The sequence below is a fragment of the Eretmochelys imbricata genome, chromosome 4, assembly GCF_965152235.1.
Source record: "Eretmochelys imbricata isolate rEreImb1 chromosome 4, rEreImb1.hap1, whole genome shotgun sequence".
Classification (NCBI taxonomy): Eukaryota; Metazoa; Chordata; order Testudines; family Cheloniidae; genus Eretmochelys; species Eretmochelys imbricata.
The window spans coordinates 16,055,916-16,071,229 of NC_135575.1; the positions used below are offsets into that span (position 1 = coordinate 16,055,916).

At 42.4% G+C, this 15,314-nt stretch overlaps 1 protein-coding gene across 1 annotated transcript in view; it reads right to left on the bottom strand.

The window, feature by feature from the left end:
- SLC4A4 (solute carrier family 4 member 4) overlaps positions 1 to 15,314 on the bottom strand; it is a 232,592-nt gene that overhangs the window by 77,298 nt on the left and 139,980 nt on the right. The window contains exons 7-10 of the mRNA XM_077814349.1: positions 11,072 to 11,229; positions 3,081 to 3,168; positions 1,162 to 1,316; positions 279 to 392 (exon numbers count right to left, since the gene is read on the bottom strand). Of these exons, the coding sequence (XP_077670475.1) occupies positions 279 to 392; positions 1,162 to 1,316; positions 3,081 to 3,168; positions 11,072 to 11,229 (515 nt within the window). The remainder of the gene's footprint in view (positions 1 to 278; positions 393 to 1,161; positions 1,317 to 3,080; positions 3,169 to 11,071; positions 11,230 to 15,314) is intronic.

A 15,314-nucleotide genomic window follows, 5' to 3' on the forward strand; every position in this document is an offset into this window, starting at 1 on the left:
ATCAGCGTAATTTCACACATCCATAGGCCAAGCATTTTACAAGTGACTAGCAATTTGGGAGTTCTCATTGTTTGTCCCAATCTAAGACACCTTGAAGGGGTCTGCTGGTCCTCGGGATCCTTTAAAACGTCTCAAGCTGGGCACCCAAAAATCACAGGTCACTTCTGAAAGTGGTGGCCATGTGTATAGCAGGTGAGAGCAATATTATAAAATGCAAAGTTAAAGGGGATAAAAGGGCAAAGCATCATGCTGAACAGGTCAGAGAATTCATCACTGACCTGCCAGTTCGTTGTAGTTCTTCAGTGTCGCCGTGGCCCCCACCTCCATGGCCCCCATCATGAGGCGTGTCTCCATTCATCTGTACATTCTCCCCACCCGAATACATGTTTTTCCTATGCAGAAAGACAAGTCACACTGAGGATTCACTGTGTTACACACTATAGGAAGCAAACCTATACCCAGCTCCATCACACAAGCCTTATGAACACAGAATGCTCCTGCTATACAAGCAGCCAGACTGGCATGCTGCAAATAAGGGATTAACTCATTGCATACTGGAAGTTGTAAAATAAAATTCAATATTGAGCTTAACTACAGTTACAAATGGCTTGCTGTATTAGGACACACCATTCTTCCTCTGAACTGCTGGTACAAGCACAGTGCTGCAGGGACATTCCCCACAGGACTATTAGCAAAGACCTGAAATTACAGCATAACTCAACATTCTCAGACACTGCTTTCAGGCACATTCTCTTCTATCGTCTCATGTGGAAAATTTAATGCTAAGGGGAAAAAATGACAACTCCTCTGCCCCCTTCCCCCCCCCCTACTGCCCTCCCCTCCCACTGCAATGTTTACTTACTGCACTTGCAACCCTCATTTACCTGCTTTCGTTCCTCAAGCTCGGAGAGTAAATGCTGTGGACCCAACCCACGTGGCCCGGCCTGTCTTCCTCAAGATACTCAACCCCAGTTGCCCTGCACACTCTCATAACTGAGAATGGGAGTCAGCCCTGCTTACATAAACATCGCTTGCTTTAACGTAACACATGTTCTTGGGTTCCACCTATCGCACTCCTTTCATCTTCTCTAGTTAACATGCTGGCCCAGAATATCCTACTCTCTTGTCACTGACATGAGCCCTGCTACTCCCTGCTGTTACCTTTTATCAGAAGATGGGAGAGATTTGGGGGGCTCTATCCTGATGGCTGGGTCCCACTCCCCAGGTGGAAGCACAATGACTTCATCCAGGAACTCATCGATTCCAGCGATCAGGTCCTGCCTGTCTTTGGCTTTATAGGCAATGTCATGGAACACCTGCAGGAGAAGCAAAAGTCTCAATGCAGCAAGAAGAAAAGGAGTACTTCTGGCACCTTAGAGACTAACCAATTTGAGTTTTGCAATTTTCTACAGCCAAGACTTACAACAGATCTTTCAGAAAAGCTTTAATCAACTCCCACTCAACACACTACAAAAAGATAATATCAGTGGTGCTTGGGCCAGTCAGATACGAACCGCCGAGCAAAGCTGGCCAAAAAGTTTTTTGAACGAAAAGATTTTAAAACAAAAATGGCCTTTAAAAAAAAAAAAACAAAACTGCCCCCCAAAAATGTGACTTTCTTGACGTACTTTGTTTTTCACAACGTTTTTATGAAAAATGTTAGCAAAATTTTTCATTTCCCACAAAGCCAGCTTTCAGTCGCCAAAAAATTTCAACAGACATTTCAGTAACACTTTGTGTGGGGTCGGGAAAAGTCAAAGTCACTAAAAATGTCAAGAAACCAAAAAAACAAACTAAAAAAAATGGGGGGGGGGAGAAAGGGGGAGTCAGTTCTGAACCCTATGAAACAGAAACAACTTCAACATTTTATTCAGTATTTTTAATGAAATGTCTTCTAGCCACCCCTACTGATAGGGTCAGAGAGTTTAAGACCCGAGAGACCTCCAGCTCTCCTAGACTGACCTCCTGCATATCACAGGCAACCCAGCATCCACACACTAAACCCAACAACCGAAACTAGACCAGAGTATTACAGCCCACAGGAGACTAAACCACTGTGAGCCATAGGCAGAGAACAGAGGGACTGAGGTGCACCATTGTCAAAGGTCCCTGCAACACAGGGAAATAATTTAGTGAGACATACCAAGTTGGGCCAACTGGAAGTAAATGAGTGAGGCTGTAGCCAGTGGTTAAAGAGAGACAAAAGAATACTAAGATTTATTTTCATAAACATATTTTGAACCTTCCAGAATGACAATTCAGGTTGGGGGTAGGGGGGAGATCAGCATACAGAAGTACTTGAAAACTGGTGGATTGTAAAGAGGCATTGGAAGAATGAGAGAGAGGGCACTTTGTTCTGAGCACAGGGGTGGAATATAATAAAAGGCAGAGAGTCTGAAGTGGGTAAATGAAACCAAGGGAATTGTCAGAGAACAAAGGAGCACAAGAAGAAAGAGAAAATGCTAAGATGTTGGTGAAACACAGTTGTGCAGAGGCCAAGAGACACTGCGAAGAAGGATGTTTACCTTAATGCAGATAGCATCATGTCACATTATTGATGTGTATTATTAGAAAGTAATTACTAGGTACAAAGGGGTAGTGTACAATTATTAGTTAGTTAAAGCAGTGCTCTGGGACACAGGGCACCACATGCTGAGTGTAACTATTTCGACAATAAGATGCACTGTCAGAGTTGCTGTGGGGTACCTGTGATCTTGGAATGTGAATAAAGAAGCATAGTTTATACGTTAACTCAAATGTATTTGAAAGAATTACAGATTACAGGTAAAGATGCAGAAAAGAAACACATTCTAGTTCTACACATTTACAGAAGCGTTGAGGCAGATTAAATAATTAAGAAAAGGAATTTAAAGATAATCAGAATTTGATATCTCAGCTGTACATAAATTCAGCACTCATGGATCCATCACCCAATTTGCCATCGGAAGCAGCCTCCTGTACGATACTGATATATGGAACCCAAAAAGTTACTATACAGAAAAAGAAGAGGATGGCTACCATCTAGGTCGATGAAACAACAACAGAAAACAACTGGACATGGTATATGCAAAGATGCCTACCTCATCGGACATCAAAGTAGCAATGGATCGACCAATCTCATGGTAGGACTTAGCTTTTCCCTTCGGACCCAGCAAAATGAATAGAAATCTGACCAAAAACAAACGGATCGTTACCATTCAGGATAGCAAACTGCATCATTTACTCATTGTACCACAAATTCATCTATAATAAATAAAAGGAGTGAACACAGAGATTCATCTTTACAAGGATCATACTGTAGTAGTTAGAGATGCAATCCATTCCACTTCCCTGTAAAACACCCACGATATAATCAGATATTAAGAGTGAGATTTTCAAAAGCACTCCACCTTGACCTAACTGCTCCATTGAAGTCAGTGGTAAAACTCTCACGGACTTCAACGGGACCAGACGTAGGCTAGCACTGGGCACATTTGAAGACCTCCCTCTAAACCCACAACGCAGTTGTATTTAATCAAAGAACCAAGGTGAATCTTGTTTCAGTGTACAGTAAATTCAGGTAAAAGTTGCAGGAAATATGAGGAATCCAGGAAAATTTGCAAAATGCATTATTTTAAGCGTATGGCTTGGGTTTTCAGAATTGCAGAGTCACCTCAGCTCCCTCTGATTTCAATGGGAGCTCAGCCCCCTTCATAGACCATTGGCCCACAGGAGGAATGAGAAAAGGCCTTTGTGTCAACAGCATAACTAATGTATTTCTTCCTCTGAGATTCACACACTTCAGATAATCAAAACTGGCTACACTAGCAAATTAGGGGATCAAATTCTTCCTTCCGTTTATGTGGTCCTCAGAGTCTTTCCCCTAAAGACCTAGGTCACTACACACACACACACACACCCCGGCTCAGATATCAAGCAGGTTTCTTTGTATTTTCTTCAGCAGACAAGTGCTGTGATGGCACTACACAAAGGGGTCTGGTCCCCAGCAGCAACCCATGCAATCTAAGTCATGAGCCAGGTGCAGGCAGCAGCTAAAATGCAATACTGTCCAAGTGTGATATAGCCCAGAGGTTCCCAAACTGGACTCTGCAGACCTCTGGAAGTCTGGAAAGCGCTTGTTGATGGTCACATAATGCTGGCCCCTTTTTGTTTCCCGCTGCTAAATTCCCTTAGAAGACAGCTACGTTAAATACTTCCCCAACACTGTTCCTGTTCCTAGATAATCCTGTATATGATGGGTGTTGTCACTGCAAGGGCTGGAGAAGGGATGGAAAGAGAGTCCCTCAATTTGTGGAACCCAAGCAAGGCAGAGTTCTAGCCCCTGTGCTCAGGGAGGGGTGCATGGACTGCTCACTCCCTTATCCCTCAGAGCTCCCCTGTGCTCCCAAAAAGGGTGGGACCACGACTCTCCTCATCCATCAGTCAGCAAAGCAGACTGGCCTCCTGAGGTCACCTTAGAAGGAGAGCAGCAGGCATCCAGGCCAGGTAAGGCAGGTGAGCTAGAAGGGCAGTGTGGGGTGCATTTGTGATGGTAAGAAACTGTTTTCAATTTCTTAAATTATTTATTAAAAACAATATCCTTGAAAACATCTAATATTTCCTTTCTAGAGCCATCAATCCCACAGAGCTCAGAAACACACTGCACTGCATTTGCTCATCAGTGCTTCTCTGGGGATGAAATATCTGGAGGATTCAGCATCCAGGACAGCTACTCATGTGTGAAGGAAAACTATTCTTTTAAATCAGCCTTTAACTCTTAATAATTTAGCTAAACTGATTGAGCCTGGCACGCCTTGTGTTCCTGGTGAGGATACACAACACAGCCTTGCTGATAGTAAATGCTTCATAGCCATGGTTCATGGCAGATATTCATGTAAATGGATTATATTTTTAATTTACACATATTGCAGGGATCACTATCTACAATATACTAAGTGTTAATCCTTTATTTGATACCTGTTGGACAACAATTGCTTATTACTATGTGCACACTTACTTGATAATATCTTCAGTATGAAATCATTGCTCATTACCTTCTCTGCCTTTGCTTCTAATCACTGCTCATGTATTTTGAATGAGAGAAAGTAGCATCCAGAAAGCTCAGGCTGCCAGAGCTGAGGTGCTAACAAACAACCTGCTGACCCGTTATCTAGGTCTTGCAGCCATGTTTTTATTTTTAAAAGGTGCCAGACTGACAGCTGTCTATCTACGAACAGCCACAGTCTAGGCAGCAGGAATGCTAGCTTCCTACATTCACCCTGCCCCTGAAGCTCACCCATGAATGAGCTGGGTCACAGCTGAGCAATGGAAGGGTAGTTCAATCCCCAGGCCTGACCACTGGCATCTCCACTGTGCTTGCTGAGAAGAATGCCCATTCATTTTGATGACAGTTTTGTGATATGGCCACCTGTTCCATGGGAACTGATTTGAGACAATGTAGGCCAGACAACGCCAATCTGGCATCCAATGCAACCTCAATATGAAAGATGCTGTTATCCAGTTACCAACCCACTCCCTTAGCTCGTGGCAACAGAAGACAAGACAGACGACCTGTTTTTAGGATTTCAGTTTACTTAGCAGAGCATGGGAATTATTGCAAAAAAGATAATAATTTTCAGCAAATCCTGTGTCTCACCCGGGTTTCATGAAGAAACACTACATAGCAGCGCAAATGCACTGTAAATCCATTCGGTCTGGAAAAGGGGTCAAACACAGGCACAACAGCCATATTACTGCACTGCTCTCTAGCAAGAGATTAAGGACCAAACTCAGCTTGATGTAAATGGACACAATCCTCGTGCATCTCAGTGGCAGTCAACACCAGAGATTTTGATGCCGAAATTAAACCCAGCTTGCTAGAGGGATACACGAGGGGTCAGGTGCCATGCCTGCTTATGCTAAAGAATGTGGACCGAAATCTCTACTAAATGGCATAAATAAGCATCAGAGTTCAATTTGAGGGGGAAATGTACTTGTGATGTGGTGTAGAGACCCCACACTGGGTTGAGGCAAGAGCGAGCCACACTGTCCTTGGGCCAAGCCTGCCTGCAATCCCTGTGTGGTAGCTGCTAATCCAGGAGGCTGGGCACTCCATATATAAAAAACCATGGCAGAGCAGGAAGTATCACAGACTGAAAGTCAGGACTGCCCACACATGGGGAGAACCCCTCTCCCGCCAAAGCAGGAAAAAGCCAACGCAGGAATTTCCTTAAGGGTTAAAGGCAGTTACTTCAGAAAAGGGTGTTGTTTTCTAGTTTGTTTCACTGTTGCTATATATTTTGTTCTCTTGATCAACAAAGTGATTGCACATGCCTCCTTAGCGGAAGGGAAAGGCCAGCTGGGTTAGTTTTCCATCAGAAACCGATGGACGCTGGACTGGACACTGCTTGATGGCTGGGGCGCTATTTGTGGTTGATCTCTGGGAGAAGGAAATGAGAACTCCAGACAGATGAAGTTGTTTGTTTTTTCCTCCTTCACCACACATGAAGATTCATTGTTTGGGCACCTTAGCAACATGCCACCCAGCCGGTTGCTTGCATGGTGTTATACAGCAGCAGAGACTGAGAAATGTAAACCCTTGTTGCCACGAGTCAGGATTCCCCAGAGAATGCCCCAAACCTGGAAAAGTTCCAGTGAGCTGCAGTCATTGAGACGAGGCTAATATTCTGAACAATGAGCAAGACACACAAATTGTGTCTACACTTAAAAAAAAAAAAAAAAAAAAATCAGACCAAAGAAAAGGATGATCTCATTATTAACCAATGAACTGGGAGTCTGGAGATCAGGGTTCAACTGCCACAAGCTTCTTGTGTGATCTTGAACAAGTCACTAGATTTCAGTTGAGGCTTCAAGGCATAATAATGGTGCTGCAGAATCACAAATTCGACTATGCAGTTCTGTACCGATAACCCCCGCCCAGATACCCTCAAGACTCCTCTCTTGGTGTTTCTTGACCATCTCCCCCCATCTTAATGCAGCAGAGGGGGGAGATCTGAAGGTAATCTGCAGAATTTTAGTCTAGAAGCTTCATTAAGACCCACTCAAGTCATTAGCGTAAATGTGGTAAATAAGTGCTTGTGAAAGTGAGAAATTCATAGCACTGTAGACTTAAAATTAATGAGTAGAGACAACAGTGAGCAGAAATAGACACAATTTTAAAAGCTTGGGAAATCCAAACTGTAATGGGCAGACACAGCACAGGGTGAAGGGCTAATGATGCCTCATGGAAAACTCTGAAAAACATTCTATTGCAAAACAGCTGTACTTACAGTTCCTTACCTGGATTTCAATTCCCCTGTTTTTTATTGCCAAGGATGGTAAGATGGCATAAGAACAGGGTCTTTGTTCAGCCAGAGCTCATGGGCTCTTCCTACTTGCTTTTAAACAAAAGTTCTGTTTTCATGTAAATATTCTTTTAACGAAGCCTAGGCAGAATGATTTCTAAATAGAAAATATTTCAAAGATTTCCATTAAGCATCAGCTGCTCTGCAACTAAACATTATTCTGAAATCAAAACCAAACAACAATTAGAAGCAATAAAAAAGGAATACAGAGCCAATACATAACAGGCAATCAGTCTGCCCGATACAGTCTAAATAACCTATACAGTAAAATGTGTTTGTTCTCCATTTCCAAAGCAACATGAAGAAAAGGAATGAGGATGAAGGGGTGCAGAGATTAGCTTTTCACCCTGTGGAGAGCTCAGTGCAAAGCCTACCTGTAAGCCATAAGACTTTGGTGCTTGCATCCTCCTCCTCAACGAATGCCCCCTGCCTCCTTGAAAAGTTACAGCTGATATGTTGTCCATGGGAATCAAGATTAATTTGCTTTGTTGTTGCTTTGAAAGTGGAAGCACCAAGATGTCTAACATACTTTTCTGAGTAGCCATGTTATGTCATCTTATTATTAGGAACTTTTTCTTTTCCCTTGTTTTCCCCCAGGTTGTTGTTTATGACGTTCACTACTTGTGTCAGATCTCAGTTTATGCCCTGATCCAGCTCCCATCGAGTTCAGTGGAGCAGGATAAGACAGCATCCTTGACTGTAAACTCCTTGGGGCAATCACTTGGTTCTAAGAAGCACTCAGCATATTTATGGATGCTCAAGAAAAATAGGCTAATTAATTAAGAGCATAAGAAGCAATGAGTGGGTCACCTGGTAAATACATTTCCAATTACAAAATTATACAGACACCCCAAATAAATCATCGCTCACAGTTCTAAACCAACATTTTCAAATCTGGGAGCTTAAAATTAGGCTTCTGACTCCATGTTTAGCCTCCTAAATAGAAATGGGCTGATTTTTAGAGGCACTGAGCAGCTGCAGCTCCCACTGCAATCAGCAACTGGCCTTAGGCTGCTGTACTCCGTACCACATTTGAAGTCCGTGAGAGGGTATGTTTGCAAAGCAATGTAAGTCCAGACAGGGTTACTTTGACTTGGGTCTGTGCACTGCAGTACGGATACCAGCACCCTCAGTTTGAGATGGGTCAGAAAATCCTTAACTTAAGGTTAAAATGCAATGTAGACGCTCAACCCCGGGGTTCCCTGATACAGGTCAGCTGACTCGAGTCTCACTAAACCCTAGGCTTACATTGCTGTGTAGGTACAACTGCAGCCCAACTCCTCAGAAAAATTAGGCCACTCTACGTAGGAGACTAAATATGGCTTGAGGAAGTCTAAGTTTGAGCACGTACATTTGAAAGTTTTGGCTGCGGTCTTTATCAGATAACATAAAAGGGAAACCAAAAAAAAAAAAGAAAAAGGTCCCACCTATTGCACCTTTTAGGATCTGAGAGTTCTGAAGTGCACTTTACGGCAGGCATGCTCACTGCACAGGGAGGTTAAAACAAACTATTGAATGATGAGCTAGTCCATCACAGCCAGAGCGGGCTCTTCTGGGATTTCCTTTATTAGATTTCACAGGATGCAACCACTGCAAATGGCTCCTCATTCCTCACAGAAGCAAGTTAATGAGCCTCCCTACTCTGATTACAACTACCATTTGGCTTGGAGGACAGCAAATGGATATTATTATTTCCTGGAAAAAATGTTAACATGGAAGGATGTATTGTTTTCAATAATGCTCTGGAATAATTTCGTGAGGTTATTAAGCTTTTCTACCTCCAACTTCTCGGCTCTCACTATCAGAACAAAGGATGTCTAATTTTACCTCTACTGAGAAACAATCAGACGTGTATTTAAAAAAAAATAAAAGCAGGATCAGGCTAGTGACTGAAGTACTGAAATGTACAGCACCCAGTAATGCTGAGACAGCAAAAACAGTTATTGCTAAAAATAATCCATCCTATTTTTCCCAATGTATTCTTTAAAAAATACCCCATAATATAAACAAATTAAACATACTCAAACATTTCTTAGCATTTCCATTCTAATGCTCCAGTGAAATAGATTTCAGACATGCACACTGCACCATTGTTAATAAGCAATGTTACCTGAACATCAGACACAGGTAAATCTCTTTGAGCCCAGTTCATGACAATTACTGACAAGTTGCCACTTACCCATGATTATTTAACTTGAATATGGGCCATTTTGATTCTGTGTATTTCTGATGTTAGTAATATAAGTTTATAAACTTTAGACCTGTGGACTTTTGACAGATTTATCTTCCCATATCAGTTTTATCTTGTGTCTTAATAGTTTGTTATTCTTTGCTCATGTGAGTACTTTATGTCTCCTCTTATGACATTTCATATGATATATATATCCTCAGACTTTCTCAGCACTATGCAAATATTACTTGCATCATACAGTGGATGCACATTAAAAAATTTTAAATGTCCACGTAAAAATAGGTATTTGCACACTAATGCTTTAAAAGTTATCAGGACATTTCAAACTCAGTATTTACAGTTAATGTAACCTAAATCTGAAAATTGATATTAAAACACTTGTATGTTGTCAGGTGCTAATATGTAATGGTATTAAGTGGTAATTGTGTATTCTCAGTAATGTATATTAATGAAGCATCTCTGCTAGTGAGGTGGAATTGAAAAAGAACGTTATGATTTAACTGCAATTCAATCTGTATGCAGATGATAACTCTTTTGATTATAACTTTATTATGCTTCACTGGTTATTTAAGTACATTTTACTATATACTTTTAATACTAATTACTTTCTGGTTTCTGTCTGGAATACACAAAAAATACAGCACATGTATCTAAGGTTCTACACTTTTTGAAAGTGACATTGCCGTATGTTGCATAGAGAAATAGTATGTAACTGCATAATTAAAGACTGTATTGTTATGCGTATGAATAGACCCTTAACTGTCATATATTCTATTTTGAGACTTAATGGCCCTGATCCTGCCAATGTTTATGCATATGCTTTAAACGTATGAGCAATCTCATCCACATATTTGAAGTTAAGTATGTTCACATTTACAGGATCAGGGCTTACATTTTCTAACACAAAAAGGGACATGGTTACTTTAAAAAAAATCACACTTCTGCCTGAAAAATCTGCACTCCTAATAACAAAGAACACCTACAATGACTATTATTGAAATATTTTGTCCAATTTATTCACTTTTCATATAGGACACCACTTTTTTTTTTTAATGCCAGGATTTCACCCTTTGCATCTTATCAGTTTCACTGTCCCCCTTTTATTTGTAGGGTTCTTTGAGATAACAACAAGGGAGAGAAAAGCATTTTTAAGAGGAAGAAAATGTACTTATAAAACCAGAAAAAAGTACCAGGGAATTCAAGGATGAGCGTAGTACTTTCTTTCTTTCCCCCCACCAGATTTCAAGTTAATAGTGTCCCTTTAGTGTTACATTAGTATGTGCTTATGTATATTCATAGATTAAAGATTATTTTTATAGATTAGATATTTCAATAAATCCAAGATCCCAATTTGATTAAGCAGCAGAAGGGGTGATCCGTTAGCATAGTTCTGACAGTCTTGGTAAAAATATATAAATCCACTGCAAGTTACATTATGGAAAGCAATGGAGAAGATTCCCTTTTGGGATGGTGTCATTATTTTAAAGGTGAAAACACTTTTCTGATTTATGTTGCATGCTGGGGGAGGCTCTCTTACCGGGTAGGAACGGGGACTTCAGTCAAAGCACCCAGCATAACTGCCTGCTGCAGCCGGACGAAGGCAATGAAAGGGTTTTCCAAGAAGTCTACCTCACCAACCAACACATTGGAGGCCTCAGCATCCCGGGGCAATTTCTTCATAAATTTATTCTTCAGCTGCGGCAGAGAGGGAAAGGGAAAAAAATGGGTTCTCTCATTAGGCAGATTAATATGACTACATAATCAAACTAATCCAATTTTAGCCCCTCTCCTGTTACACTTCCATGATCTTAGAACATCCACCTGAACATATCACCAACACTTCTTTGCAGCCAATATCTAGTATAGCCATGTTATTTTATCTACTGAGTATAGACACGCACACAGTGTTTTTTGTATGACCCACCCCGATCCACTCACAACTGTCAAGCAGAGGTAAGACAGGGAAAAAACACCCACAGTGGTAGTATGTTTCCCCCCACAAGCTAAAAGAAGTCAGATAGTTCTCCCCACTAAAACAGTTAGCAATGCTACCCTTAGGGTGGAGAGCCAAGATGCTTTGGATGAATGGGGACAGGTCATGCCTCTTCGGGCTATAGTTTCTCTGAACTTCTAGTTTCAGGAAGACAGCACTGCATCAGGTCACCTTGAAGTTTTCATTGCAACCGTAAAGGTTAGAAACTTTTAACAAATGAAACCCTACATTCTGCAGGATCTGATGGCACCAACGGGGAATATGGCCCACTTCTACCTCTTTGTAGAACCAGTCAGTATTTGCACAGTATATATCCTTCTGTCCTTGGCACAGTGGGAAAGCGTTAATGGAAGGATGGAGCACTCTATTAGCCTACCTTGGACTTTTAGGAGCAGAGCTGTGATGCTGATAACCCAGATTTCCCCAATCCCAACTTTCCAGAGCCATCCCATTCACTGACCCACTGGGAGCTGTGGCAGCTACTGCAGGAGTTTTCTGTAACTGCTCTGCTGGCCCCAGCTCCTAGGGTGGAGTGCTGAAGCAAGCAGGAGGCTAGCTGGCAATTGCCCTCCACTCTCCACAATGCCCTCTGCGGTCTCAATGCAGGGCAAAGAATAGCAAAGAGGCAGCCAGGACGGGAGCAGTTGTTAGAAGCAGCCAGTGCAACACAGCTGCAGCATCCACCCATAGGCTTATCCTATGGGGGGTGGGAAAGAGATGTGGCCTATTTCCCCCATGACTTTAAAGGACCAAGGAGAACAGAGGCACATTCAACTCTGGGGAAGGAAGGGGTGAAGGGACCAGAGACATCATTAACTCTGGGGAAGGAGCAGAGGTAAAAATTGGGGGAGAAAGCAATGAGTGAGAATTTCAGAGAGGAGAGAAGCAGGACGACTGGGGTGGGGGAAGGCAGAGCAGGAGAAAGATGGGGAAGGATTCATGTGTTCCCATGGAATGCAGAGGAGGAAAAGTCCCTTTCTATTGCTGAAGGAACAAGAGAAGGGGAGATGTCTCATGCAGCTGTTCAAACACCTGCCAGTCTCCCCCAGACACACCAGAAAGGGGGAGCAAGCCCCTTGACCTTCCTCTAATGAAGACCCAGTTTACCAGTTCTCGAGTACGGGCTGGCTAGTGACGCTGGAGGATCAAAGGTCTCCTGCGCGTGTTGCCTCCTTAGTTTTGGATAAACATCCAAACTTCTAGATCTTAATCCATATCCCAAACCTTTGGAGGATCTGCAAACAGTCCTATTAAATCACATTCTAGTAGTGACTCCTCAGTCTTCTACAGCAAGTCTCAGCAGTAGATCTTAAAAGGGCTTTACAAAGGAAGTCAGTATCAGTATCCCCATTTTACGCCCCAGAAAGCACACAAAGCCCTCTGAGAAGCCGAGGTGAGGCTGCTCGAGGTGGCAGGATTGGCAGAGACATTCACAATATTCCCATCTCTCCCACAACTGTTGTACTATCCTGTTGTGGTCCCTGTAATGCAAAACTCTTGCAGCTCTGCGACTGGGAACGAACGAACAAACCAACCAACCACACACACACATTTATTTACTCACCCACCCACTCTCCAGTGGAGCTGCAGGAGTTTTATAGTTTTATAAATATATAATTTGGAAAACAGTCTAGAAATTATCATATGCTGAGTAGTTTTCCTGAGGGTTCAGTTTTTTTCAGGTGATTCTTCCATTGATGTGCTGCAGGAGTTATTTCCTTTCTTCTGTGTAATTACAAACTTTTTTTTTTTTTTTTTTTTTTAAAGGCACATAGTGATGCCTACAGTTAGGGCTGCCTAATCATCTCCCCGATGGAATTTTCTTCAGTTGTTTTTAAAACTTTCTCAACCATTTGCCTTTTGATCTGAGATTTGCCATGGTTGGTCTCAGCCCAAGCGAGACCATTTTCCCACCCAGAGAGGCGCAGGTTGAGCAAAAGCTACTCTTCATAATTGGCAGGGATGTATCTGCGTGAGATCGCCAGCATGCCCTTTGGAAGCCCAGTGAAAATCTGTTTGCATTTGGGTGAATAAAAGTCTTCTGGAAACGTACACTTTTTCCCCACCCCGCTTTCACATGTTAACGGATTCACTCACCAACAATCTCCCAGCATTCTGTTGGCATAACACCTGCCAGAGTGAGTCCAACAAGCAGAATTTCTCATTTAATGTGCAGGTGAGTATGAAATATTATCTGTGAGGGTCTGAGCAGAATTACAGATGATATGCAAAGGTGCGTATGTCAAGGCGAGGATGGAAATTTAGGGGACAAGACCAGCTAATCCATTAAATTTAGGGGATAAGAACAGCCATGCATACCCTCAATGAATTCATGTACTTTACAAAACGTAAACTCAGCTTGTATTTAAGTGTCTATGTGATATTTTTAAAAAAATCGAACTGTACATAACTATTATGTTTAAAAGGCAGCAGATGTTAGGCAAGGACCGTTGTTCTTCCCCCATCCTTACCCTAATAATAGACACATTTCCCTTATTCCTGCCACATTATTTAAACATGAAAATAAACACAGCCCAACCCGAACAGATGTCATTGCAGGTAGTACTTTAGCTATGCAACTAAAAGTATCCTCTGATGCTTCCATAACCAAGCAGACATCCATTATTTCTTAATCAAGCCATCACAGTTAAAGTTTTATCCCACCAGAACAACTGACAACTTGATGGACTCCATTCCCCCCTTCCTCTGGCTCAGAATACCTTCCTCTCGGAACCAAACTTTGCATGGGAGTTTCAAGCTAAATAAATACACTGTTAATGTGGAATATGTACTTAGAGAAACCATAAACACCACTCTGCCAAATCCTCAACTGTTGTGAGTCAGTGGCGCTCCACTGACTTCAGTGGAGAAATTCATTTTAATGAAGCTATGACAATTTACACCAGTTGAGGATCTGGCCTCATTGCCTCCCAAAAGCCCCAGAGTACATGTGAACAGCATGTTTTAATATTTATAAGCAGGAAAACATTAAATGCATGGGAAAAACATGAGGCTTATGCTAATTCCCCTAACCAAATCTCTGCTCGTTTTAAATTTAGGCTGCTAAATAATTCCCTGCTTGTTAAAGCAATGCTGGAAGAATCAACACATACACAGGAGTCAGGACATGCTCTGCTGAGGTCGTCAAGGAATCCTCTCACTGAGTTCTAGCCAGGGTTGGATTTCCAATTAGGTACAGTAGGCATGTGCCTAGGGGCGCCTAAAAGTTGAAAGTGGGTTAAAAGTTTAATTTTTTAAGGAAAACATGAAGGTCAGCTGTAGGCAGGGGTTCCTGAAGATGCTGTGCTGAGAGGCACGTAAGGTGTAACTCTGGCCCTGGTTCTAGCTAGTCTGTAAATTCCAGAAGGCTTTACACTGCCAGGAAGGGCTGGGGAGAGGTAGTGAGCAGGGTCCACTGGTGCATGGAAGCACAGCATTTCCTGCAGGCTGGCCCTGAGGAGAATCCAGCAGGGACAGACCTGCTGCTGCGGGGAGGAGCAGGCTCGGAAACTTAGTGCCTCTGATCAAGCAGCACGAAGGAATACCTGCTTCCCAGGTCTCTTTCTGCAGGCAACATGCTTCCTTCTCCTTAGCACACAGGACATCAAACCCTATCCCTCTCACAGTGATTCCATTCTCCCCAAGGAGGAGTTGTGAGGAAATCATAGCGGCTCAGGAATCAGGACCTGCGACTTGCTCCCTGTGGGGCTGTGCAACAGGGATTTAGCAAAGCCACCTTTCACAACGCGGATTTGAAACTAGTTTGTGCACTAATTTCTGGGGAGTA